The sequence below is a fragment of the Takifugu rubripes genome, chromosome 15, assembly GCF_901000725.2.
Source record: "Takifugu rubripes chromosome 15, fTakRub1.2, whole genome shotgun sequence".
Classification (NCBI taxonomy): domain Eukaryota; kingdom Metazoa; phylum Chordata; class Actinopteri; order Tetraodontiformes; family Tetraodontidae; genus Takifugu; species Takifugu rubripes.
In genome coordinates this window covers 6,090,804-6,117,419 of record NC_042299.1, presented here as the reverse complement: position 1 = coordinate 6,117,419, position 26,616 = coordinate 6,090,804, and the positions used below count along the sequence as shown (strand labels likewise).

The 26,616-nt window shown below is 45.0% G+C and overlaps 3 protein-coding genes across 5 annotated transcripts; all 3 read left to right on the top strand.

Annotated features, from left to right (window-relative positions):
- The first annotated feature begins 4,554 nt into the window (after window positions 1–4,554).
- On the top strand, window positions 4,555–10,416 carry LOC446028 (neuronal acetylcholine receptor subunit alpha-9). 3 transcript variants are annotated; one of them, XM_029848524.1, is made up of 7 exons: window positions 4,555–4,679; window positions 7,030–7,175; window positions 7,247–7,401; window positions 7,486–7,546; window positions 7,622–7,732; window positions 7,797–8,082; window positions 8,581–10,416. In XM_029848524.1, exons 1-7 carry the CDS (start codon window positions 4,631–4,633, stop codon window positions 9,312–9,314), a joined length of 1,542 nt encoding a protein of 513 aa, XP_029704384.1. In that variant the 5' UTR covers window positions 4,555–4,630; the 3' UTR covers window positions 9,315–10,416. The 3 variants fall into 3 exon arrangements, with proteins under 3 accessions (XP_029704384.1, XP_029704383.1, XP_029704385.1); XM_029848523.1 differs by having other exon boundaries at window positions 7,486–7,732; XM_029848525.1 differs by having other exon boundaries at window positions 4,573–4,679; window positions 7,065–7,175; window positions 7,486–7,732.
- A 3,240-nt stretch (window positions 10,417–13,656) lies between these two features.
- On the top strand, window positions 13,657–15,899 carry LOC101079411 (olfactory receptor 10G6-like). Its single transcript, XM_029848681.1, has 3 exons — window positions 13,657–14,018; window positions 14,608–14,834; window positions 15,556–15,899. Exons 1-3 carry the CDS (start codon window positions 13,657–13,659, stop codon window positions 15,897–15,899), a joined length of 933 nt encoding a protein of 310 aa, XP_029704541.1.
- Window positions 15,900–18,737: 2,838 nt separating this feature from the next.
- On the top strand, window positions 18,738–22,661 carry LOC101075874 (olfactory receptor 52E4-like). The gene is made up of 4 exons (XM_029848519.1): window positions 18,738–18,750; window positions 20,869–21,253; window positions 21,589–21,815; window positions 21,918–22,661. Exons 2-4 carry the CDS (start codon window positions 20,877–20,879, stop codon window positions 22,265–22,267), a joined length of 954 nt encoding a protein of 317 aa, XP_029704379.1. The 5' UTR covers window positions 18,738–18,750; window positions 20,869–20,876; the 3' UTR covers window positions 22,268–22,661.
- The last annotated feature ends 3,955 nt before the right edge of the window (window positions 22,662–26,616 follow it).

The window sequence follows — 26,616 nt, the reverse complement described above, 5'->3', positions numbered from 1 at the left end:
GCAATTCACTCACCGCGTCATGCGGCAAGTACACAGCGATCAAAGAGCTCCTGCTCCGGAGGTACAGTCAGTCCGCCGCGGAAAGGGATAAACTGCTTTCCCTGCCGGGTTTGGGCGATGGTTCGGCGGGGGACCTTATGGACAGCATGCTGTCGTTGCTGGGCTCAGACAAGGGCAGGTTCCTTTTCCCGCACATTTTTCTGTGCCAACTTCCACATCCGGTCCGGGCGGCCTTGGCGAACTCCCCGAGTTTGGCTGCAGGTGATTTTCGTGGTTTGGCTGAGGAAGCGGATCGTGTGCTGCTGACTGCTAGGAGGACCTCCGTGCAGAGCGTGTTGGTGGATTCCCGGTAGCTGGTACCAGATAACACTGACCAGGCGATGGTGGCTGGAGTTTCCTCCCGGAGGAGGAAGTGTGACGGGGGGGACCTGGGCCACTGGCACATGCCAGTTTTGCTGTGGCGGGCAATGTTTTTCAGCGATTGCTTGGTGATTTTCTGTGGCTTACTACGCCCGTGTTTTCCACGGCCGTCACAAAGTGGTCACGGGTGGAGCGCGGTCCGCCTGTTTTTGCACGCGAACGGCGACTCGACGCTGTGAAGTTGGTGACGGTTAAGGAGGAATTCGCCACAATGGAGCGTTTGGGGATTGTGCGGCGCTCTAACAGGCCATGGGCCTCTCCACTCCATATGGTGCCCAAGGCGGATGGCACTTGGCGGCCATGTGGCAATTTTCATCGTCTTAACAACATCACAGCCCATGACCGTTACCCCATTCTGCACATACAGGATTTTTATGTTCGCTTGGCAGGCAGTACCGTTTTCTCCAAAGTAGACTTGGTGCGTGGCTATCATCAAGTTCCGGTGCATGCTGAGGATGTGCCCAAGACTGCGGTGATTACCCCATTTGGGCTTTTTGAGTTCCTGCGCATGCCCTTTGGCCTGAAGGGGAGCGCATACCTTTCAGCGGCTGATGGACTCGGTATTACGTGACCTCACCCTTGTGTTCAAGCACCTGACACGCCTTGGGCAGGTTTTTCAGCGACTGGCAGATCATGGCCTGATTGTAAACCCAGCGAAATGCCAGTTTGGTCGGTGTCGGAGCCTTGGTCTGCGCGTCAGCAGCGTCACCTGCAGTGTCAGAGTTCACGACTGACATTCGGCACGTAGCTGGAAAAGCTAACCCGGTGGCCGATTGTCTGTCGTGGGTGCTGATTTGTCCTGTGCACTTAGGGCTGGATTTCTCTGCCATGGCGGCCGACCAGTCTGGGGACCCAGAGATACGAGCTCTTGAGTCCACCGGTACAGGCTTGAAGCTGGAGGAAGCTGTAGTACAGGATGGTGGTCCTACCCTCCTTTGTGACGTTTCCACCGGTCGTCCCCGACCTGTGGTCCTGATGGCCTGGCGCCGCAGGGTCTTTGATATGGTCCATTCCATCTCACACCCTGGGGTCCGCGCATTAGTGAAACTGGTGAGTGCCAAGTTTGTCTGGCCTGGCCTTCGCAAAGAGGTCAGGGAATGGGCAGCAGCCTGTGTAGCATGTCAGTGTGCTAAGGTTCACTAGCACACCATGGCACTCCTTGAACCATTCGCGATTCCAGCCAGACGGTTTGACCACGTGCATGTGGACCTGGTGGGACCCTTACCTCCATCCCACTCATCTGCTCACTATGGTGGATCGGACCACCAGGTGGCCGGAGGTGGTCCCTCTTTCCTCCACGACATTAGCAGACGTCGCTCGAGCATTTCTTTCTGCTTGGGTCGCACGTTTCGGCTCCCCTTCCGACATTACTTCTGACAGGTGGCCTCAGTTTGTCTCGGAACTCTGGTCATCTATGGCTAGATCATTGGGCACACAGGTTCACTGTACCACCGCGTACCACGGGCTACGTGAACGCTTTTACCGTTCACTCAAGGCTGCATTGCGTGCCGCGCTTTCGGATGACAGCTGGGTGGATCGTTTACCTTGGGTGATGCTCGGTTTGCGTTCAGCTCCTAAAGAGGATTTGGATGCTTCGCCTGCGGAATTGGTCTTGGGACAACCACTTCGTGTTCCAGGGGAATTTCTGCCGGAAAGTGCGCCTCCTTGTAACTTTCCTGCCAGAAGTTCCTTTTCGGCTGGGCCCGCTCTGTCTCCATCCCCCGTGCTCCACTGTTTTCCGCGGTCGTTTGTACCGACGGACTTGGCAACGGCTCGCTTTGTTTTCGTACGACATGACGCCCACCGGTCACCCCTTCACCATCCGTACGACGGCCCATTCCAGGTGCTCAAGACGGGGGCGAAGAGTTTCGTGCTCGATATGGGTGGTCAGTCGGAGCGGATCACATTGAATAGGCTGAAGCCTGCGTATTTGCTGGTTGGGCAGGATGTGTTGCTGGCTCAGGTCGCCCGTCAGGGCCGTCCTCCTAAGGTCCAGAATGTCTTATCTGATTATCTTTGTTCAAATTTACAGCCTGCTGTGTACTTGTGTACTCCTGCCTGCAACTCATCTGCGTTCCCAGAAGAGGGCCGCCGCTGCCGCCGTTATGGCAGACTGATTAAACCCCATCAGGGACTGATATGTAAAATTTTTAGTTTATTTTCTTTTTCCTCTCTCTGCTGTTTCCCTTCTGGGTGTTTGGGGGGGGGGACACATAGGGGTGTATCTTTGATGTGATGCACTGTTCAACGTGCCATTTAGTGTTGTCCGGAGGATGCAGAATAAAGACGTCCAAACCATCTGCTCTGTCTGAGTCGTTCCTCGTCCTGCCACAACGTCAATTAACGTAAACAATGAATAACGGCATTTTAGGATTAATGATAAATTTTACTGCAGATTTACATGAATAAATGCAGAATTAAAGTTTATGTAAAGTAATTGAAACCGACACCGTATCTGCGGTGAATAAATTGTAACCACATTTCTGATATGGCGCCCTCTAGTGGATGTTTGGTGGAACTTCTTTTATAATACCGGTAAGTGTCTATTTTTTCCCCCCGATTTTACTCAAGTTGGAAATCCAATCAGCTTTATTTTTATTTTTTACAGTCATCTCTGCTTTTTATTGAATTAGTCCATTCCTGGATTTGAAATCTGTTTTGTATTTCCAAACTGGAAACCAAAATGATCAGCTACAATATAATTTTATTTATTTCATTGCTCACTTTTATTGCCACTGACCATTTATCTTAACTGCTTTGGACATGATGTATCATCTCATAGATGCAACTGACACTTCTGCATTCATTCCTTGACCACGCCACTGTCAAAACTAAAAAGCATTTATAAATGTATTTTTTTTTGGTTTTGGGGTGAAGTTCTTTAAAAAATAGACTACCGGTAATTTGTTTTCTGTTGTTTAGAGCAGTTTAGATTCAACCTTCAAGCTGCCTGAGAGCCTCTGATATTAATTGTCAAGAGGACTTAAAGCAGATCCTGACAACAGTGTCCCAGTTCAATTAACCTGAAGAATCCTTTAATTTCATTTAACAAAGCTGGAAAAAAAAGACCAAAACATCAGGGGAGTCTGAAGAATCTATGGCAATCACATCAGTTCAGGTTTTTGTCACTTCTTTGTTCAGTTTTTTTTCCTCCGGTAAAACTTGATGACACAGACGTTAATTCAAGGTTTCAACGATCCAACTTCTTCTATTCTGTGCCTGTTTAAAACAGTTGAGGCAAACCACAAACTGGCTTTGGGAGCAGCTATTGTGGCTCCTGTCAGTCACGATGGGCTGTAACTATGTGTTTCAGCATGATTTAATGAGTGTGAAAATTCTTTTAATTCTCTTCATCGCAATTTTTTATTTCTTAGATCCTTTCTCATGAGCATATTTTTCCTTTAATGTGATACCCTTTAACTTCCTTCAGCCTGAACACTCAGTTAAAGTTGTTTTTTTCTCATTGTCAGTAATTATATAAATATAAGTTATATAATATAAATGGTTTTGCCTATTTTCACTTCATCGCCACAGTGACTATCAGCCAATTTACTCTACTGCTAATCCGTTAATCTCCTCTTAAATGACCTCAGGCCACTTTTCAAACTTTGTTTCATCATTTAATAATGTGACTCTGAACAGCTGTCTGTGTGTTTGGTGTTGACCTTTGACCTTAAAGGTGTTCTCAGGGGCTTTGAGCTCATTTACGGGACTGTGGGTGCTGATGAGACTCATTCAGCCACATTTAAGTAAAGAAACATTTATGAAAATAGTAATTAGCTGCCTGGTTCTTCTGTGTACAGCCAGAATTAAGAACCTTATATGTATTTAATTAAACATGTTATCTGTAAATAATGCCTCAGATCACAAATATGAGGTTTAACTGCGTCTGTTAATCTTTAGCAAATTTTTGCAACCTTTTTACAGTAAGTAAAGAATCCAACAAGTCTCATTTCTTCTTATTATCCTCTTTTATCATAACTTTTCCAGCATTGACGAAAAGTTTGTATTTTACGTCCAGCCTGGGTGGGACACTAACGGCCCCTCACACAGGAGGGGCCACCACAGCTCTCTCTCTCTCTTCTGTTCTCTCCCTCTCTTTTCCTCTCTCTCCATATCCTTCTCTCTTCACAGCATTTGCCTGTTGGCGGTCCGTCAGAAGCGTGAGCGTATTGATCGGTATTGATCGAATCAGAGAGGAGGGAGCGGAATGAAGCCTCTACACAGCGGCTCGCTCCTGCTGCTGCTCTTCCTCCCAGGTGAGAACCTCCTTATCTCCAAGACAGATGTCATTAAGAATAAAACATCCCTGAATGAGCTGAACTGACTGATAATGCAACAGCGTGGTTCTAAAGCTGCGATGGCTTTGCTGCTTCAGGATTCTTTGATGTGAGAATGTGTTCTCCACCGCGCTGTTTTGAGGGCCACTGAGGAAGTTCCAGTGGCAGTTTAGGGACTTTTTAGTCAGTTCTTGGCTCTAGAAAAGGTTCTTGGGAGTTGTTTTTGGTGCTTTCTGGTCCTTAAAAAGGTCTAATAGATGTTGGATGGTTCTAAGAAGTTCTTCTATGTAGTGACCCATTCTCAACTTTCCCATTTAAACACACTGAAGAAATTAAAGAAAAGATGAAATGATTAATTTTCTGAATGGTAAATGTTCATCTGAAGGTTCCAGTGATCACAGCTGAGGTTTGGAAAGTCTTCAAGGTTCTCTTGCTTGTCCAACTCAATCCATCCCTCACCGAGGAGAGTCAAGGATGCAGATGTCTGCTCGGTAGAGAGAAAACTGGAGAAACACTGCATCCAAATTTGTTTAAGGAATTTCTATGACTGATAACATGGGTCTGCTGTAACATGTTTCTTGTCAAATATGGAGGATTTTTTAAAGGATGGTGTTCTTCATCAGTTGCATGAGAAACACTAAATAAGGTCACATGATCTAGAAGAATGGGGATGAGATCCACCTCTAGGACCAGGAACATGCAGGCTGGCTGAAGACACTGAATGTGTCCTCAGGTTGTGTATACAGTGTCAGAACTAATGTAAATTTTAGAGGAAATGAATGTGTTGGACACAGAAACAGACCTGCTGTGAGCAGAGTACTTTTATCTGAACCTTTTCTTTGCAACTGTGGGAGCTGCTTTCAGAAACAGGCTCCTGCTTCCATTAAAGTGATTCATTCACTGGGTCCTTTCACCAAAGGCATCATCCTTTAAGGGGACGATTGCAGATGGCCACAGCTTCACCTCCACATGTCCATGTATGTACAAAGGATGTTAAAGATCAGCGGTTGCAGCTTGATAAATGATTTCCTTTCTATCTGAAGGTCGTTGAACAAACTCACTTCCTTCTATGAGCAAGGCATGTGTGATTCGGACTCTAATGGGCATAAAGCAGAACATCGGGCCCAGCCGAAAAGGAACCACAAATCTCTTTGTTCCATCTTTAAAACATGTCCACATCATCATCTGTCCTCCCACTTTGTGTCTTTAGCTTCAGCAACACATTTCCCCACTGTTTGGCTCAGACAAACCATCTGAGGTGTCTCCACAAGGTCCCGTTCAAGTGTTTGACAGCAGTTCGAATCCAAACAGCCGGAATGAATTTGAAGCATCAGGGCAGCTAGAAATAAAGGTAGATAAATGGTAAATAACTCACTCTACACCAGCTTTTATTGGCTGGTGTATTTACAATTTCTCATTGCGATGATGAGGCGCAAACACCTTATAAATTATCTTAAATAGAAGTAGAAAGATCAGCTGGTCTGCTGTGGGTCCATCGTCCTCCATATTAATTAGTCTGCTGACTCAGATTGATGTGGCCAATCCTGAGGAGATTATTAGGTTAATTAAAGAGGGTGTGTGTGTGTGTGTGTGTGTGTGTGTATGTGTGTGTGTGTGTGTGTGTGTGTGTGTGTGTGTGTGTGTGTGTGTGCGAGAGAAGGAGACCATGAGAGAATAATGTAGGTGATTTAAATGAGGATTAAAGGTCTACACGTGAACCCAAACGTCACCATTTCTGGACAGAACTGTCAGCTAAGATTAAAAAGGAGATTAAAGGAGCTGGAAACACGGAGAGATCAAATCTGACTCTGGATTAACATCTGGCAGTGAAAATATTTATAGAAGAGCAAATGTCTGGTTAATGTGAGTCCTTCAGAGGTGCCGTTTATCTTTAGGTGAACTTTTATTTATTCATCTGCTGTGATGAGACTGAAATGGACCTTTGTTCAGCTCCTCAGGTGGGATTGTGGGTAAACCCAGTGCAGGACATGGGATGGTCTAAGAGGAACAACATGCTGTAAGAATGCTAATAAATGCTCTAATGGTGGTGCTGTACAGACGGACGGTGCCAACAACAGTTTTCTTCAGCGACTGTTCATAGAAGACGTTGTGTTGCTGGACTGTGCGCTGCGCTAATGTTAGCATGACTCTTTGCGTGAGCTTTGAGTGGCCTCAGGACAACGTCCTCTCAGCTTCTCACTGAGCTCAAAGAAAGACTAGTATTATTATCAAACATAATAGAGTTTAAAAAAAAAAACAGAGATTCTCCTGACGAGGAATACTTTCTAAGGAAGGCTTCCTGCTCAGCACTAACATTCCTTCTGCCTAGTGTACTTTGCTGCTCATGGTCGCTTTGCTCAGAAGCTGATGACTGACCTGTTCTCCAACTACACCAACGCCCTGCGGCCAGTGGAGGACACGGATCACATCATCAATGTCACTCTGCAGATCACCCTCTCCCAGATCATCGACATGGTAACCATATCCTATCTGTTATGTTCCATGTTCCTGTCCACTCCGACACCATGTGTATGTCATCTCTCCAGGATGAGCGCAACCAGATCCTCACTACGTACCTGTGGGTCCGCCAGGTGTGGATGGACGCCTACCTCACCTGGAAGAAGGAGGATTACGACGGACTGGATACGATCCGGATCCCCAGCAGCTACGTTTGGAGGCCAGATATTGTCCTGTATAACAGGTGGCTTCATTAAGTTACTCAAGATTCATCTCCATCAATGTATGTCCCTGCAATCACATGATTTCTCCATCCACTCCACCACAGTGCCGATGACGAGTTCTCCAGCTCTATGGAGACCAATGTGGTTCTCCGTCATGATGGCCAGGTAATGTGGGATCAGCCTGCGATCACCAAAAGCTCCTGTTCCGTGGATGTGGCCCACTTCCCCTTTGACCTGCAGGAGTGTCATCTAACCTTTGGTTCCTGGACGCACAACGGCAACCAGATGGATCTGTTCAACGCTTTGGACAGTGCTGACCTCGCAGACTTTGTCCCCAACGTGGAGTGGGAGGTGAGTCGTTATCGCTGTTTGGAACGCTGCGGAAAATCAACTCACATTAGAGTCATTCTTTAAGGTTCTGGGAATGCCAGCCAAGAAGAACGTCATCCTGTATGGCTGCTGTTCAGATCCGTACCCAGATATCACATTCACCCTACACCTGAAAAGACGCGCCTCCTTCTACATCTTCAACCTCCTCATCCCCTGCATGATGATCTCTTTTCTGGCCCCTCTGGGATTCTACCTGCCAGCCGACTCGGGTGAGAAGGTCTCTCTGGGTGTGACAGTGCTGCTGGCCCTCACTGTGTTCCAGCTGCTGGTGGCGGAGAGCATGCCGCCGTCCGAGAGCGTCCCGCTCATAGGTGAGAGCAGATGCAGTTTGGCCGTTTATTTGATAGAAAATATTGCAAAAATGGTGTTTATTTCCTAAACGTTAAGGCCTCATCAATGGTAGAAAATCTATAAAAGTCAGCCAACTTAACAACCTTCAGGAATCCTGTGATTCCAGCGAAGGTGACCTGGGACAGTGACCTGCACTGGTTCAGTCCAGCACACCTTCTTCTGCTTGTTCAGCTCAAGGCAGAAACTGTTCTCTCAGGTGCAATTCACAAGTTGGGGTTTCCTGTTCAGAGCTAAACTAAGGAAAATTCTGAAATAAAAGCTTGAAGCTAATCTTCTGAGCTTATTTTAGCAACAAACTATCACAGTAGTTTTAAGATATTTAACTCTCAGATCGCCTGAAGTCAAATGGAATACAGGTGAAAGTTGGTAAATGTGCTGTCTCCACCATCAGCCACATGTTCAGTATCTGAGCTCTCAGGATTCCATCTAAAGTATAATTTACTTTCTCATTCCAACAGGAAAGTACTACATCGCCACCATGACGATGGTCACTGCATCAACGGCACTTACTATCTTCATCATGAACATCCACCACTGTGGATCTGAGGCTCATCCTGTCCCGTCGTGGGCCGAACGTTTCATCCTCAACTACCTCGCTCGCATCTGCTTTGTCTACGAGGTTGGTGAGAACTGCATGGATGGGACCTCGTCCAGGCAGCCATCCCAAATGGAGGCCGAGGTCTTGTCAGCCAGTGGGGTCAATGCCAAAGGAGCAAATTGGGATGTGAATGGGCAGGCGTTGGGAGGGAGGACGGACGAGGATGCAGCATCAAACACGGGCCAGGATGTGATCTCAGACAAGGACTTGAAGGAGGATCTGTTTGTGACCATCGACCACTCTGAGGAAGGAGCAGCGAAACCGTGTGAAGTGGGAAAGGAGGAGGCCACAAGTACCTTCACAGGAGGAGAGAAGGAGCAGGCAGAGGAGAAGAAAGGCCCGGGAGGTCAAAGGGGAGGCAGAACCAGGGGCAGCAAGAGGGAGATCTTTGTGAAAGCCCAGTGTGTGTGCCAACACCAAGGCCTGTGCAGGAACATTGAGTACATCACCAGCTCGTACCAGGACCAGCGAGCTGCACAGCTGCGCATCGGCGAGTGGAGGAAGGTTGCCAAAGTGATGGATCGCTTCTTCATGTGGCTCTTCTTCATCATGGTCTTCATCATGAGCATCCTCATTCTGGGTAAAGCCATCTGATTGGAGCGGGTGGCAACCATTAACGCTTGGAGACGTCTGTTGAGGGGTGAACAGTGATAATTTTGGAGAGTGGAAATTGACTGTTTGCCTGTAGTTTCCCCACAAACAGCAGCATTAAGCAGTACAGTGAGAAAATTTCTGATTCTGTACATCTGATGTTAAAGGTTAGCCCTTCCACTTTGGCTCCTGACCTCTGACCCTACGCACGATCACTGGCTGATGTTTCGGGTTCACACAGGATCAATTTCAGTGCCTCATCTCGAACCAGATTCAAGAGGTCTTTGGTAGGAGAACTGGTTCCAGAGTAGCTCTGACACTTGGGGGTTGTATTGCCCATCAGCGTGGACTCGTTCATGTTGGTGCTTCTGGTTAAACATCAGCTGTTTGCAGCACATTTGAATAACAGATTTTTGGTGTGTGTGTTTTTTTTTTGCACTAAAATGCATGTGAGCTGTTTTTATATCATGTATCCCAACTAAAATTTAATCTGCTACTGAGACGATTCGAATGAGAGGACTTTTGTCTAAACCTGTCTTCAAACTTCAGACATCAAAATCATGTCACCCTCAAATCTGGATCAAGACATTTAGAAAACTTCCTGAAAAAAAGAAGGAAACGGGACACAAAAGGGACAAAAAATTTACCTTAAACAAGTTCATTCAGGGTACTTGAAGCAGGTCTCGTGATCAGACGGACACGCTGACGTCACGTCTCGCGTTTAGGTTAAGAGACCTCTGGTGACAAAAAAGGATTTATTGCATGTTTAAAAATACAAACCATCCCACATCCCGTTTAAGTGAGATTTAAGAAATATGGGGAAAATAGGCGGTGAAGAGAAAGAAAATACAGCGGTTTTCTTTTTACAATAAAGAACATAAAAAAAAAATAACTGAGCCTTTTGAATAGAAGGCAAAACGTCTTCAAAAGACAAGAAAACAGTCCAGTTGACACAGAAAACTACCTTGGATAAGAGAATAAGAATCTACACAGACATAAAAAATGAGTATTTCCTTGATCTGTTATGTACTCTGTATGTACAGCTTCACGTTGTTAGCGTCATGAAAAGAAAGTGTTTTCCCAATAAATGATTTATCGAAACCGAGATATTTTGCTGTCTTTACTCATTCTGCTTGTAGTTAATAAAAATGACGCGAGGGGGAACTGTTGAACCAGGTTTTAGTGCTCCTTTGAAAAACAGTTGAGTGCTACGGAATAGAGGGAGAGGAGAGGAGAGGAGAGGAGAGGAGAGGAGAGGAGAGGAGAGGAGAGGAGAGGAGAGGAGAGGAGAGGAGAGGAGAGGAGAGGAGAGGAGAGGAGAGGAGAGGAGAGGAGAGGACAAAAGATGCTAAAATCATGTGCTGGTGACTGGTTTATGTCCAGACCAAGCCTTAACTGGGCGTGCTGAGGCAACACTTCAGGAGCTGCACTTCTGTTGAGCTTGTTACCATTGAAATGAACATTTCTGTGACTTAAACAATAAATGTCAAACGCTACAAGGCTGTGACTTTGGTCTGTGAATTTAGATTAATTTTTTTTTAAAAATTCAAAAGCCCCATCTGTACACCACCAGGACCCTGAGGCGTGCAGGCAGGATTGTGGCTGACCCCTCCCACCCTGGATTTAAATTTTTTGAGCCACTCCTGTCGGGCAGAAGATTGAGGCCCATCAAGACCAAAACTTCTCGTCACGGAAACAGATTCTTTCCCGGCAGGGCTCCTCAACAAGGCCCAGGGCTCCCACAGACATTGGCCCCCGCCCCCCCTTCCCTCCTCTCCTCTATGGCTCCACCGCACCACCATCACCCTGCACAAGACACTTTTGACTTCCTTATACTGGACTTTAAATATGCTTAATTTTTATATTTACTTATGTATATTCTTATTTTACTCTGTTATTGTTATTTTGTCTGCACTGCATGCAACAAACACCAAGTCAAATTCCTTGTATGTGTAAAAACGTACTTAGCAATAAAGTTCTTCCTTATCCTTATTCTTATCCTTAAAAAGATTGGATCCACCTTCTCATTGCATTGTAGATACATGCAGAAAACATAAAAACTATGAAGGAAGATATATGGAACTATGTTGCAAACAATACAGTATGAAATGACTTCATCTGTGGTGTTCATCTGAAAGGGATTTCATTTCGCTGGCGTTCCCTGTCAAGGATCACTGGAGGAATTTCTTGCCTCGATAATGGGTCTAAACATTAGAGGTCAGGTTGGTTCACAGGTGGCAGACCTCTGACAACTGTTGAGGAGCTGAGGAGTCCATCTAAGACAGCAGCCTCAGAAATCACAAATTGTTAACACCTCAGTACAGAACCCAGACAAAGACCACACGGGGTTCTGGTAGCAGACACATCAGCTGTCCAGAGACCGCATGAATCAGGCCTTTTGGGTCAAACAGCTCTGAAGAAACCACGACTAAGTAACCACAGCGAGCAGAAGAGATTTGGTTTGGACCAGTGGACATCTGTGTCCACCACAGCAGCAACATGCCATCCAGGTTTGGGTCTAGCTGCTCCAGACCTTCAGAGCTGTTTGACCAAGCAGGGATGGAGTCCTACTTTAGATGCCCTGACCTAAACCCAGTCAAGATGGTTTTAGATGAGCTGGAGCACAAAGTAAAAGCAAAAGGGCCTACAGGTGCTGCACGAAGCATTTGAAGTGACCACCTCATTAAGCTTCTCCAGAGAAGGTCAAGGGTGCTGTAGTCAAAGCAAAGGGAGGCTGTTTTGAAGAATCTAAACTGTAAAACCTGTTTTGACTTATTTGACTGGTAGAGTATGTAAACATTTTAATCTGTTTTATTGTTCAACCAGATCTTGTCAAGCCTGAAAGCTGGCGAATATTTTTCAGGTTGGTCCAGGGGTTTATCAGTAGGAAACATAATGGTTCATTTTTGGGATATGATGTACAGTTCTCTAAGAAAAGAACCAAGGAAGCTCTCTTTCTCCTTCCTGTTCTACATCAAAATGACTAATAAAAACTGACCAAAATCTGAGTGTTGCTGTCAAACATGTGACAGTTTTTCAGTTCCACTCTGTAAGAATAAACCAAAACAATTGTTACTGTTGTGACGTGCTGTGCGTGCTCAGGGAGGTAACTGCCCTCTCATGGTCCTCCAATTGCATCACCCAGTCTTCTGGTTGCCACAGCAACCAGATGCAAGTGTTGACAATGAACATTAATGAGGTGCATGGTGAGGGCAGCACATGGTAATTAACCCTCTGGGAGTGTCATGACAAGGAAGGGGAGTTTTTCCTTGCCACTGTTGCTTGTCTGGGGTTAGGCCCTGGGATTCTGGAAAGCGCCTTGAAACAATTTTGATTGTATAAGACGCTATATAAATAAAGATTGATTGATTGATTGAAGCTTCTTACACATCAAAAGACCAGCGACACATCCATCCCACATGAACTAACACACTTATTAAACTATTTCGCTGAATAAAGTCTTCACACTTGTAGTTGTTTGACATCATCTTGCAGAAATCTCTTTGACTGCAAAGAGTGACACAAAACTTTGGATTAGGGTGAATATTATCTTGCCGAACCCCATTAATTATATATTATCGACTACCCTGATATTTAGTTTTCCTTCACAAAACCAGAAGCAACTTGATTGTTGAACAGATCTGAATAGAAAGTCAGTTTTATTTCTTTAATAGTGTTCCTGGGGGTCTTTCTAATATAACAATAGCTTGGAAAGGTCAGGTAGAGCAATACTGTCTCTAGTGGCAGCTTGGCCGTATCATGCTGAGAGTCTCAGCAACATACAACATTTTCAATCTGGACTAAATGCATCAGTTGGAGGTTAAACATCTGAATATCTGCTTCTATCGGAGTAGAACAGTTTGACATTAGAGCTAATTAGTTGGTTTTGAAACATGAGCTCACAGGCCTCCAATTGCTGCTGCTGAGGAGGAGGAGGAGGAGGAGGAGGAGGAGGAGGAGGAGGAGGAGGAGGAGGAGGAGGAGGAGGACAGTGATGAGGGTGATGATGATGTTGAGGAGGATGATGATTGTGGGCAGCTAATGATGCTGCTGATGGTCCAAACCCTCCAGTCAGTGATTAAAAGCCAACACAGTCTTGCTGCTGAGTCAGAGCATCAGCGCTCTGGAGACAGGACACCTTGTGATCTTCAACTTTTACAGTGTTGTGAGCCTCAAACATTCTCTTTTTAGTTTTATGTGTTTGATAATACATTGAATTTTGAAGTTTCCTGTTTTCTTTGAAGGTATGATGGTTTACTGCGTTCATGTGCAGTCACGACCTGTTTGCTGCCTGACTACTTCTTAATATCCTTTCCCCCCAGAACTTTTGATGGAGAACTTAACGATGCTGACTCCTCTCAAACAGCCGGTGGTGTTTGAGTTGGTGGGCTTCTATGTCCCTCCAGGCTCTGGCCCTTTGTTCTTCTGCGTGACTCTGATTGCCTACCTGCTGACACTGCTGGCCAACGGTGTGGTGGCCGGTGTCATTCTTATAGACAAGAGTCTGCACAGACCCATGTTCATCATGATTTGTCATCTGGTGGTCTGTGATCTGCTGGGGGCAACAGCGATGCTGCCTCGCCTCATGGTGCACTTTCTCACAGGGCATAAAAGGATCCCCTATGTGGTGGCCATCATCCAGGCCCTCTGTGTACACACATATGGTGCCGGGATTCAGACTATTCTGGCTGTGATGGCCTACGACAGGTAGCTATGGAAACACAGCAGTCTGGTAATGAAATGGATTGTGATGTTATAAACCATGGGAACAGCTGAGGGAAGCAGATGTAAGAGATGGTTCTCAAGTTGAGCTTGTCTCTGATGATAATGGAGGTTCTGTTGACTTGTTGTTTCTATTTATCTCTTCTAATGAGGGAAAAGTTCAGGCAACAAGCTTTTGGACTGAAATGATTGTCTTCAGAGGCTTCCGATCTTTTCAGAACAGTCAGTGTACCGACCCAAGGGTCCAAATGTCTGGGAACCTCCTAACAGCAGAACTGTACAATAACAGTAGGAATTATAGATGCAGCCTTTCCTGATCAGGATACTCAGGGTCCAGATTTGAGAGCAAAGCTAAGACCTATAAATAAATAAATAAATAAGGAATAATCTTTTATAGTGATGTTTTTAGTTCATGGTAGCAAATTGATTTTGACATATTAAAGCAGCAATGAGTTAAAGCACATGTTTATGCATATTTTTGCAGTAGATGAAACATTTCTAAGATAAAAGCATCAGACTGTGGGTTTATTCTGGGTTGTAGCCCTGAGGCAGTAATGTGTCTTTTCTCTCTCAGGTATGTGGCTGTGTGTGAGCCGCTCAGGTACGCCACCATCATGACGCCAGCTCGCCTGCACACCTGCTGCTCGCTGGCCTGGCTTGCTGCTGTGCTGTCTATTGGCGTGCTCTTTGCTTTTCACGCAGATGTCCAGCTGTGTGGAAACATCATCCAACATGTCTACATCAGCAACCGTGGGATCCTGGATCTGGCCTGCAGCCCCACCCCCATAAACAACATCTATGGTCAGTGCATCATTTTAGATTAATCTAAAAATCAGAATTACACCAAGAGCATAATAATCACATAGACCTGAAATGGTAATAATGTCATAAAAAGAGTGCAGGAAAAAAACACAGTAATTTTTGACACTGAAATTGAGGCAATTTGTCTTATTTTTAGCACATTTCTGAATACAGAAAATTAAATTTTATATATGTGTGAAAATACTATGGAATCAATACCTGATGATTAATCTGTTGCAATATTTAAAAGAATGAATTACTTAGAATGAAAAGATATATGCTTCAACCTCAGCCATGGTTAAAAATTAAGTTAAAAAGTTAAAAAAGAATAAATGACATGAATAACAAAGAGAAAAGGTGGTTGCAGACTCTATATACAACCATTATAACTGAAACGCTGAATTGAAAGACCTTATAGTGATGCTACTGAAAGGTTGAATAGCTGAAATCATCAGGCACTAACAAGCATAAAAGGTTTTATTTGTAGCATAGAAAAAGAAAAAGAATGATAACGGTGCCTGTGAAGACACTGTAGGTTTCCTGCACTCCAGGAAACTCCCGAGAGATCTTCATATGACACCTAAAGCAACATTACACAAGTGGAAATACCTAAATGTGGAATGCTACTGTTGAAAAAACGGGTCGGGGGATGTTGGTTGAAGGGGATTGTGTCATTTTCAATAATTCAGGAATAAATAGATAATTGTGACATGTTTTGTAGGCCTGTCCATGACCTGGACTTTGAGTACAAGTGTCTTCCTGATCATCGCGTTGTCCTACTTCAGAATCCTGAATGCCGGAGTCAAACATAATCGGACAGGCATCAACAGCAAAGCCCTGCGCACGTGTGCCACACACCTGGTTGTTTATGTGGTCTACGAAGTAGCCACACTGGTCATCATTGTCAGTCTTCGGTTCCCCTCACTGTCTCCCAACGTCAAGAAATTCTGCAGCATCCTGTTCATCGTAGTCCCCCCAGCCGTCAACCCTGTGATCTACGGACTGGTCAGTAAAGAGCTACGTGCTAGCATCATCAAGCAGCTCAGCACTAAAGCACACAAATGAACTCTAGTGCCTCTCCGTCTACATAAGAGCTAATATAGTTACCGTACATATATATCTCATCAATGTTAGACAGAGCTTCTCGCTGAACAGTTATTAATGACAGCGCATAAATGAGAGGTGTGGATAAACCTGTTCTGCCGCTCATTTTAGATGTTTTTATGCCTTAGAAAGAGATGTAGCACCAAAAGAGGGGTTCTTTAAGATGTGGCGCTTTTCTACGGTACACTCCGGTTCAGTTTGGCATGATACACGTCAACAAAATGCGAAACATTGCAGTTGCCATGCACCATTGTTATTCGTTAATATATGCATTTATGTATTATATGTATGGAAGCAGTTAACTACAATTCCCTTTATGTGGCTTTATTAAAATGAATTCACAGCCCTTGAATGTGTTAGTGCTACACTTCCTCAGGATTTTCATAGCAATAATCACAACAGAGTGCATATCAACAATATCATTCTTCACACATCAGTTTCAGCATCATAATAAAGCTCAGTTAGATAGTAGTCATCTTTTCCTTCTCTTATCAAAGCCATGTAATCAGACAGCATCACATTTTTTATGGCTCTAGAAATCCAACTAGTTATCAAACTACCTAAGCAAGCTAAAATACATCCAGAAAACAAACTAAAAAGAATGACGTCCGAAAACAATGCAGGGAAGCCAACCAATTCTGCACGTTTGTCATCATCCACATCTGAAAACATGCAATACAAATTCTGGAGTAACTTAATTCTTTAACCACTATTTCAAAACCACATCTGGAGTTGACAACTCCTCAAGGCCGACTGCTGAACAGATGCTCAGAACTGCAGACGTACACAAAGTATTATTAACCACTCCACTGTCCCCTTATCCTCCTTTCTGATGAGTATGAAAAGGTTTTAAATTTACATCACACAGTCTGGTAGTTTACCTAGAGTTTGGCGTTGCAATGATGTAGTTTAAATTGGACACTTGTCGTACTATGGAGTAAGGACGTGAAAATTTCGCCTCAAAAGGAGAAGTCACTGTAGGTTGTAAAACCAAAACTTGATAACCTGCCTGAAACTGCTTTGGGTCTGCATGGTCATACAAGGTTTTCATTTGACGCTGTGATTTTACCAATTTCTCCTTTTCACATTCAACTGCAAGAACCAATCTAGGCCTGAACCCATTGACATAATCCAGTAAATTTTGGGGAGATTCTGGTATTTCCCAACTGTCCTTTAAAACCTTGTGACCAAACACCAAATTATTTGGGTTATATCCCGTGACCTCCTGAACCACTTTTCTAGCTGCCAACAAGAGCCACGGTAACCTGTTGTCCCAGTCGTCCCTCAAAAGAGTGTACTTAAGACTTAAGCGTCTGATGAAAACGTTCCAGGGCACCTTGCGATTGGGCACAATAAGCCGAAGCCTTGGTATGTTCAATGTGTGGGCGGTCAAGGATTTCTGCAAACAAATTTTGAGCCTTGATCACTCTGAATAATTTTACTTATGTTAACTGACATGTGCGACACATTTTGACAAACTCTGCGACATCCTGTTTCAAGCATGGCCAGAAACAGTACCGCAACACCCAGTCATATGTTTTATTTACCCCCGGATGCCCAGCCACATTGTCAAGACAAGTTTTCAACACCAAGTTTCAAAACTTTCTCGGCACTACAAAATGGTTATCAGGGTCCTTTTATAACAGACCTTTTAAACTAGTATTCCTTACTGCTCTGCAACCTACGCAGACCAAGATACAGACTTAAATTCATCAGGCAAAGACAAGGTACGCACTGACGCAGGAACACCACCATTCCCATAAATCTGACCAGTACTACATCTCCTGTGTCAGTCTTGGATGAGAATGATAAAACAGTCTGGGACAGTCAAGCCAGAATGGATCCCCTAATTAACTTAACTCCCTCCCTAGTCTTCATGTCACTGTTGCCCAGTGGGAAGAAAAAGCAACCGTTACCAGCCACTCTACCTTGTACCATGGATGTGCCCCCGAATCAACTACTCTACCCACTTTTGCAGCCACAGTAAGACACCGCAAGACCAGCTTCCCAACTGGAAACCAGCCTTCTATACCTCAATAGGCGTCACAATTTTTTATTCATTTATTTAAAATACCTGTCCCAAACCATCCCATCCCAAAAAAATATTTTTAAAAAATACATCAATTGTGGAACTCCCAACACTGGCAGCTACCCAGCAGGTCGCACCAGGTGCTTTCAGTCAACCAAACCCAACTTTTACCAACAACATTTTTCACTCCATCAGTAATCAAAATTGAACATTCGGACAAGCCCCCATTTTGTCACAAACAGGGAGGGTTAGTGGCAAAGAAGGAAGTCCACACATAAGATAAAGCAAGTGACAGAAAAATTAACCCCAACCATGAATTCCAAACAAACCACAGGAGGTCAATACTTATTTTCTGGGAGGAGACCTAGACACACAAAGCACAGTCAGGAAACAGCTAAAGAAAAAAGAGAGCAAACACCCAGACAGCTAATGCTTAGGTCATGGTGTTTGGTCCTGAATCTCTCAGGGATAGATTAGATCACATGATCACTCTAGACGGTATCTCATTAACATCTAGTCTCTCTGTGAGGAATCTAGGAGTAACTTTTGATCAAAATCTCTCTTTCGACTCACACATTAAAATAGTCTCTAGTAGTGCCTTTTTTCACCTGAGGAACATCACAAGTATCAGAAAGCTACTGATGCGGCATGATGCTGAAAAGTTAGTCCATGCATTTGTTACTTCCAGGGTGGACTATTGTAATTCTTTATTATCAAGGTGTCCAAACAACTCTTTAAGAAGCCTCCAGTTGATCCAAAATGCTGCAGCCAGAGTTCTAACAGGTATTGACAAAAGAGATCACATAACTCCTGTAATGGCGTCGCTTCATTGGCTGCCCGTTAAATTTAGAATAATTTTTAAAACCCTTCTTTTGACCTACAAGGTCCTCAGAGGCCTAGCTCCATCCTACCGGAAGGAGATAGTGATACCTTATCAGCCCAATAGACCGCTCCGCTCTCAGAATGCTGGTCTACTTGTGGTTCCCAGAGTTTCTAGGAGTAGAATGGGGGGCCGAGCATTTAGCTACCAGGCCCCCCTGCTATGGAACCAGCTCCCTGTCCAGGTACGGGAGGCTGACTCCATCGCTACTTTTAAGATCAGACCTACCTCTTTGAAAAAGCTTATTGTTACTAATTCTGTAGTTCCAGTTATTATCATCGACAGACAAATTATCATACTTAGGGGGTCGTCTAATAATTAGGTTAACATCTTAGCTATGCTGCTATAGGCCAAGGCTACCGGGGTCCAGAAACATGATCACCTGACAGGCCTCTGTCACCCCACTGGGTCATGGTTTCCTCTCCTCTCCTCTCCTCTCCTCTCCTCTCCTCTCCTCTCCTCTCCTCTCCTCTCCTCTCCTCTCCTTATCAAGTAGACTAGTAATGCTATTTCCTGTGTTGTTTTTCTGCTCCCCCCCCCCCCCCTTCTGTATCCATTTACAGGTATCGCCGCCTTCAGAGCTGTATACTGACCTCCGACCCCGCTGACCCACTCAACCAGCAGCTTATTCAATTCAATTTAATTCAATATAATGTATTTTTGTATGTATTTCTATGCTCTATGCCTCTTCTCTCCTCTCCTCTCCTCTCCTACCTATTCTATCCTCTACCTGTCCTCCCCCTTCTCCTCTCTCTCTACCCAGCCGGCCATCAGCAGGAGGGTCCCCCTACATGAGCCTGGTCCTGCTCAAGGTTTCTTCCTGTTAAAGGGGAGTTTTTCCTTGCCACTGTTGCTTGTCTGGGGTTAGGCCCTGGGATTCTGGAAAGCGCCTTGAAACAATTCTGATTGTAAAAGACGCTATACAAATAAAGATTGATTGATTGATTGATTATATCCCCTCTTTGATGTTCACCAACAAGTGAGACAACTCAGCCTGAAGACATGTCCCAAGTTCCACACAGGGAACACACAACCAGTCGTCACACTTTTACTTTAAAAAGTTGATGAATATTTTATATTTACTGTCAGATCTGCTGTTTAGGAAAGCGGACACTGGCCTGTCACTCATACTGTTCTGCTGTTACGGCATTAGGTCAATGCCTCTCTTTTCCATTGTGCTCTGCTTCCCAGTGTTGTTTCATGCAGGTGCCTTATGATTAGTGTGGCCAATGGGAATCACCGAATGACTCACCATGGGCCGATGAGGGTGGAATCCTGATAAACTTGGAACAACGCTAGCATCGCAGCTGCGTCAGGCTGTGATTGACTGGCTGTATGAGCACTGCTTGCTTGGAGCGCTTGACAGTTGTGGGTCAGGCATAGATTCTATAACTAATTTCACCTTGTGCTACACGTGAGGAACAATAGTGTTAGATTGCTGTAGACTTAGGGGAGCCTGCCAATGTATTTTGTTATAATAACAAGTCAGGTTCTCTTGTTCTTTTGTTTCCATTGCTCTGTGCTGAAGCAAAGAGAAACATGAGTGAGTTTGGTTTTGTTTTTTCCTTTTTAGCCACTTCTGGAGGTGTTACCTCACCTTCATTTGGTCACAAAAACTCAAACTTATTTATACCTTTCCAATCTGGTTTTTATGTGCTTTTTGTTGGATTCAAAGCTGCAAAAAGGGTTCTGCATGTGATCATTAAAATTATATCTACATTTTCAGCTACACAAATTTTTGGCAGCTTTTATATAATTTTCTTAACTGCACAGACCACAATAGGTGTCTATTCTCATGTCACAAACTTCACAGAACGTTCAGTAAAGTTTGTGACATAAGAATAGACACCTATTGGTGTAAATTCCTTTTTTTTTGTTTTGGAACAAAAGCTGTGACCTCTTCTGTGAATAATACTTTCTTTTCCATTTTGCAAATCAGCTTTTCACTCCAGTTCTAATGTTTTCATGTGAAATCACGACCTGGTTGCTGCCTGACTACTTCTTCCTGTCTCTTTCCCCAGAACTTTTGATGGAGAACTTAACGATGCTGACTCCTCTCAAAAATCCGGTGGTGTTTGAGTTGGTGGGCTTCTATGTCCCTCCAGGCTCTGGCCCTTTGTTCTTCTGCATGGCTCTGATTGCCTACCTGCTGACACTGCTGGCCAACGGTGTGGTGGCCGGTGTCATTCTTATAGACAAGAGTCTGCACAGACCCATGTTCATCATGATTTGTCATCTGGTGGTCTGTAATGTGTTGGGGGCAACAACGATGCTGCCGTGCCTTATGGTGCACTTCCTAACAGGGCAAAGAAAGGTCTCTCATGCGATAGCCATCATCCAGGCTCTCTGTCTACACACATATGGAGCTGCAATGCAGACTATTCTGGCTGTGATGGCCTATGACAGGTAGATATGTAAACACAGCAGCAGGGGAAGGATTTTAGCTGCTGATTCAACTGTATTGCAAAGAGTGTAGTCTCTACTGATCAGGACGAAAAATGTAATGATTAATGTAAAGCGGCAAGATTTAAACTTCAAGTTATACATCGAAATATATTTATGTAGTAAGTAAAGCGCTAATTATAAGATGTAGAAAATGGACAAATTTTGTACCATTGCGAAGGGTCAGTAATGTGGAGATTTTTTATTTTATATATTAAACTTTATGGCTATGATGTTATATTTTAGGACAAGGTTCTATTAAAATTGAATGCAGTTATGCCGCTTTTCTGTCCCTACAGGTATGTCGCTGTGTGTAACCCGCTCAGGTACGCCACCATCATGACATCAACCCGCCTGCACATCTGCTGCTCTCTGGCCTGGATCGTCTCTCTGCTGGTTATTAGTGTGCTGTTTTTTTTTCATATCAACATCCAGCTGTGTGGAAAAATCATTCAAGATGTGTACAGCAGCAACCGCGGAATCCTGAGTCTGGCCTGCATTCCCACCCCCATAAATAACATCTATGGTAAGTGCATTTAACATGAATCTCTTACTGATCTGCTGAATAAAACAGAGGATATAGTGAATTCTATGAACTTATAATTATCAGTGTCATTCCTGTCTTCAGGTCTGACCTTGACCTGGACTCTGAGTACAAGTGTCTTCCTCATCATTGCCTTTTCCTACATGAGAATCCTGCGTGCTGGAATCAAACGTGATAAAAAAGGCTTCACCGTCAACACCAAACCTTTACGGACTTGTGCAACACACCTCGTGGTGTATTTGTTTTATAGAATAGCTGCACTCATCATAATTGTCAGTCTTCGGTTTCCCTCACTGTCTCCCAACGTCAAGAAATTCTGCAGCATCCTGTTCATCGTAGTCCCCCCAGCCATCAACCCTGTAATCTACGGACTGATCAGTAAAGAGCTACGTGCTAGCATCATCAAACAGCTCAGCACAAGAGGGCATAAATGAACTCTAGTGCCTCTTACTTTAAAGTTACTATATTTACTGTATGTATACATGATCAATATTAAATAGAGCTACTCACTGAACAGTTATTAATTATTGTCAAAATTATTTTAGGGTTTGTAATTATAACTGATAAAATGTTAAGAGCTACGTACAAGCATCATCAAGCAACTAAACACAAGAGTGCACAAATGAAGTAAGTGTCACTTCCTGTAAATCTGTATCCAGGCTTTCAAATGCCACCACAGATTTAGGAATTAACACGTTGTAATGTTTATTATTTAATTAATGTTCAGTCAGACAGCCAAGAAATGATATTATATTGTATATTTCCCATTAGTATACTATAGTAAAACTTTTTTCTGAGCTCTATCAACATTAGCTAGAGCTCAGCACCCTGCAGTTATCATTTATTGGTGTGATCATAGACAAGTTCAAATCAGCTGAAGTGGAGTGTACATTGGTTTATAACTATAGCTGGTGAACTATCATTTTTAAATCCTCCCCATGAACAAACAGGGTTTTTTTTTTTTTGGAAAAGCACAATTCTCAGTGATCGACACTGTCAGTGAGCTTCTCTGTTAACCTGACTGTCTGTGAGTATGACTGAAAAACAAAAAAATCTCTTCTCCTTTTGTTGATAATGGTGTTTCTAATACATCAGTAAATTATTACCCAAACCTACATCTTGTAAATTGCTTATTCTGTGCCCAACTATTGGAGATGGTGCCAAAATTCTTTGTGCAAATTGTGACTATCAGGCCAAGTTTCTGAAGTTCTCCACTGGTCAACAAATGTCTGTTTTTTGCTTTGAAAAGACCATTTGATTCATTCATCCCTGATCTGAGCACATTGCATAGGAAGACAAAAGTCCTGAACCTCAGCCTTCTCTTAAGCTGCAGCAAGCTTTGGGAGAGGAAATGCTTTTACTAACTTGGAAATATGGAGAATTTTCTCTTTTAATTCCTTAATGACGGGAGAGAAGAGAGGAAAGAAAAGACTAATGTCCCCATAAATTGGTGTCAATATAAACAAGAAGGGAAGTTTCCTCTGGGGCAAAGAGATGACCAAACTATTACTAAAACAATTATTTCCTCTCCATGGCATTCCTGTTGAGGTGATGTCTGACCAGGGAACACAGTTCTCATCAGAGTTCTGGAAGGAGTTCTGCACACTTATCGGGGGCTCAGCCAGCCTGTCTTCTGGGATGTATGCCCAGTCCCATGGACAGACCCGAGAGGAAAAACCAGGAGATGGAGGTGGTACTTCACGACTATTGTACATGCTTCCCTTAGGGAACATTATTCGGCAGCATGGGATAAATTCTCATTGTTATGCTGATGACACTCAGCTTTATTTACCCATGAAACCAGAGGAGACCAGAATCAGAAGAATCAGAAGCAGATTTATTGCCATTGTTCATGTAATACACAGTATTACACAAACTAGGAATATGACTTGGTGAGACGCTGCGACATTCAACATAAAGAAGACCACACTAGAATAAGATAAATAAAATAAAAATAAGACATATATACAGTATATACATAAATAGTAAGTGGTAAGAGGTAAGTGGTAAGAAATAGTGCAGGTCAATGCAGGAGTAATGTGATGTATTGTTCGTGAGTCCGACTGGCTGCTGTACATGGTGCTTAAGTGATAAGTCACTTGGTGTTCAGCAGCCTGATGGCAGAGGGGAAGAAGCTGTTTGTGTAGCGGGAGGTTTTGGTCCGAATGGACCGTAGTCTCCTGCCTGAGGGGAGGGGGGAAAACAGTCCGTTACCAGGGTGGGAAGGGTCGGCCGTGATCCGACCTGCACACCTCCGGGTCCTGGAGATATACAGGTCCTGGATGGATGGAAGCCTGCAGCCGATCACCTTCTCGGCAGCGCGCACGACGCGCTGCAGCCTCAGTCTGTCCCTGACAGTGGCACCAGCAAACCACACGGTGATGGAGGAGGTGAGGATGGATTCGATGATGGCCGTATAAAACTGCGCCAACATCCTGGGAGGCAGTTTGAGCTTCCTCAGCTGCCGTAGGAAGAACATCCTTTGCTGGGCCTTCTTGATGAGGGAGCTGATGGTTGGCTCCCACTTAAGGTCCCGGGTGATGGTGGTGCCCAGGAAGCGGAAGGAGTCTGCGATGGTGATGGGGGAGTCCATGAGGGAAAGGGGGGGCAAAGGGGCTGTGACTTTCCTGAAGTCCACAATCATCTCCACTGTCTTCTGAGCATTCAGCTGCAGGTTGTTGTGTCCGCACCAGGACACCAGTCGAGCCACCTCCCTCCTGTAGTCAGTCTCATCGCCATTGGAGATGAGCCCGATGAGGGTGGTGTCATCCGCAAACTTGATCAGCTTGACAGACTGGTGGCTTGAGGTGCAGCAGTTAGTGTACAGGGAGAAGAGGAGGGGGGAAAGTACACAGCCCTGGGGTGATCCGGTGCTGATGGTGACGGAGTCCGAGACAGTCTTCCCCAGCCGCACGTACTGCCTCCGATCCGTCAGGAAGTGGGTGATCCACCTGCAGAGGGAGTCAGGCACACTAAGCTGGGACAGCTTGTCCTGTAGCAGAGCAGGGCGGATGGTGTTGAATGCAGAGCTGAAGTCCACGAACAGGATCCTCGCGTAGGTTCCCGGGGAGTCCAGATGCTGCAGGATGGAGTGAAGGGCCAGGTTGACCGCGTCGTCCACAGATCTGTTAGCTCTGTAGGCGAACTGCAGTGGATCGAGGAGGGGGGTGGTGATGGACTTGAGGTGTGGCAGGATCAGGCGCTCTAAGGACTTCATGACTACAGAGGTGAGCGCCACAGGTCTGTAGTCGTTAAGCCCGGTGATCCGTGGCTTCTTGGGGACAGGGACGATGGTTGAGGTTTTGAGGCAGGCTGGCACCTGGCACGACTCCAGGGAGGAGTTGAAGATGTCTGTGAAGACAGGAGTCAGCTCCTCTGCGCAGTGCCTCAGGGTGGAGGGAGACACGCCATCCGGGCCAGGGGCCTTGCGCGGGTTCAACCTGGCGAACTGCCTGCGCACATCCTGCTCACTGATGGTGAATGAAGGGGGGGAGGAGGGGGGAACTGGTGGTAAGTGATGGGGGGGGGACTGATGGTGAGTGGAGGGGGGGGGGGGGGGGGGGGGGGGGGGGGGGGGGGGGGGGGGGGGGGGACTGCCTTTGATGGAGTGAGGTCCATGGGGGCAGTGGCACTGGGGGGAGGGGAGGTGTTGGGCATGGCTGACGAGGTGTCAAAGCGGGCATAGTGGAGGGACAGGCTCTGACAAAGGGCTTTGTCGTCCTGACCCTTTGAAGCCTGAGGCCTGTAGTCGGTGATCTGCCTCAGGCCTCTCCACACAGAAGCAGAGTCGTTAGCAGTAAACTGCTGCTGAAGTTTCTCCGAATACACAGATTTAGCTCTCCTCAGTTCCTTGCTAAACCGGTATTTGGCCTCTCTGTAGCAGTCTCTGTCTCCACTTTTCAGCGCTGCTTCCTTTTCTTTCCTGATCTGTCTGAGTCTCGGTGTGAACCAGGGCTTGTCATTGGAATAACTCACCCTAGTGCGCGTTGGTAGAATGCGCTCCTCACAAAAGTGGATATATGAGGTCACAGTGTCCGTGTACAGACAGAGAAGTTAGTAAAGCTTCAGACCTGTCTTAAAGACATAAAGTCCTGGATGTCTTCAAATTTCCTTCTCCTTAACTCAGGAAAAACTGAGGTCATGGTGTTTGGTCCTGAACCTCTCAGGGATAGATTGGATCACATGATCACTCTAGATGGTATCTCATTAACATCTAGTCTCTCTGTGAGGAATCTTGGAGTAACTTTTGATCAAAATCTCTCCTTCAACTCACACATTAAAGTCTAGAAGTGCCTTTTTTCACCTGAGGAACATCACAAGGATCAGAAAGCTACTGATGTGGCATGATGCTGAAAAGTTAGTCCATGCATTTGTTACTTCCAGGCTGGACTATTGTAATTCTTTATTATCAGGGTGTCCAAACAACTCTTTAAGAAGCCTCCAGGTGATCCAAAATGCTGCAGCCAGAGTTCTGACAGGTATTGACAAAAGAGATCACAAAACCCCTGTACTGGTGTCTCTTCATTGGCTGCCCATTAAATTTAGAATAATTTTTAAAACCCTTCTTCTGACATACAAGGTCCTCAGAGGCCTAGCTCCATCCTACCTGGAGGAGCTAGTGATACCTTATCAGCCCAATAGACCGCTCCGCTCTCAGAATGCTGGTCTACTTGTGGTTCCCAGAGTCTCTAGGAGTAGAATGGGGGGCCGAGCATTTAGCTACCAGGCCCCCCTGCTATGGAACCAGCTCCCTGTCCAGGTACGGGAGGCTGACTCCATCTCT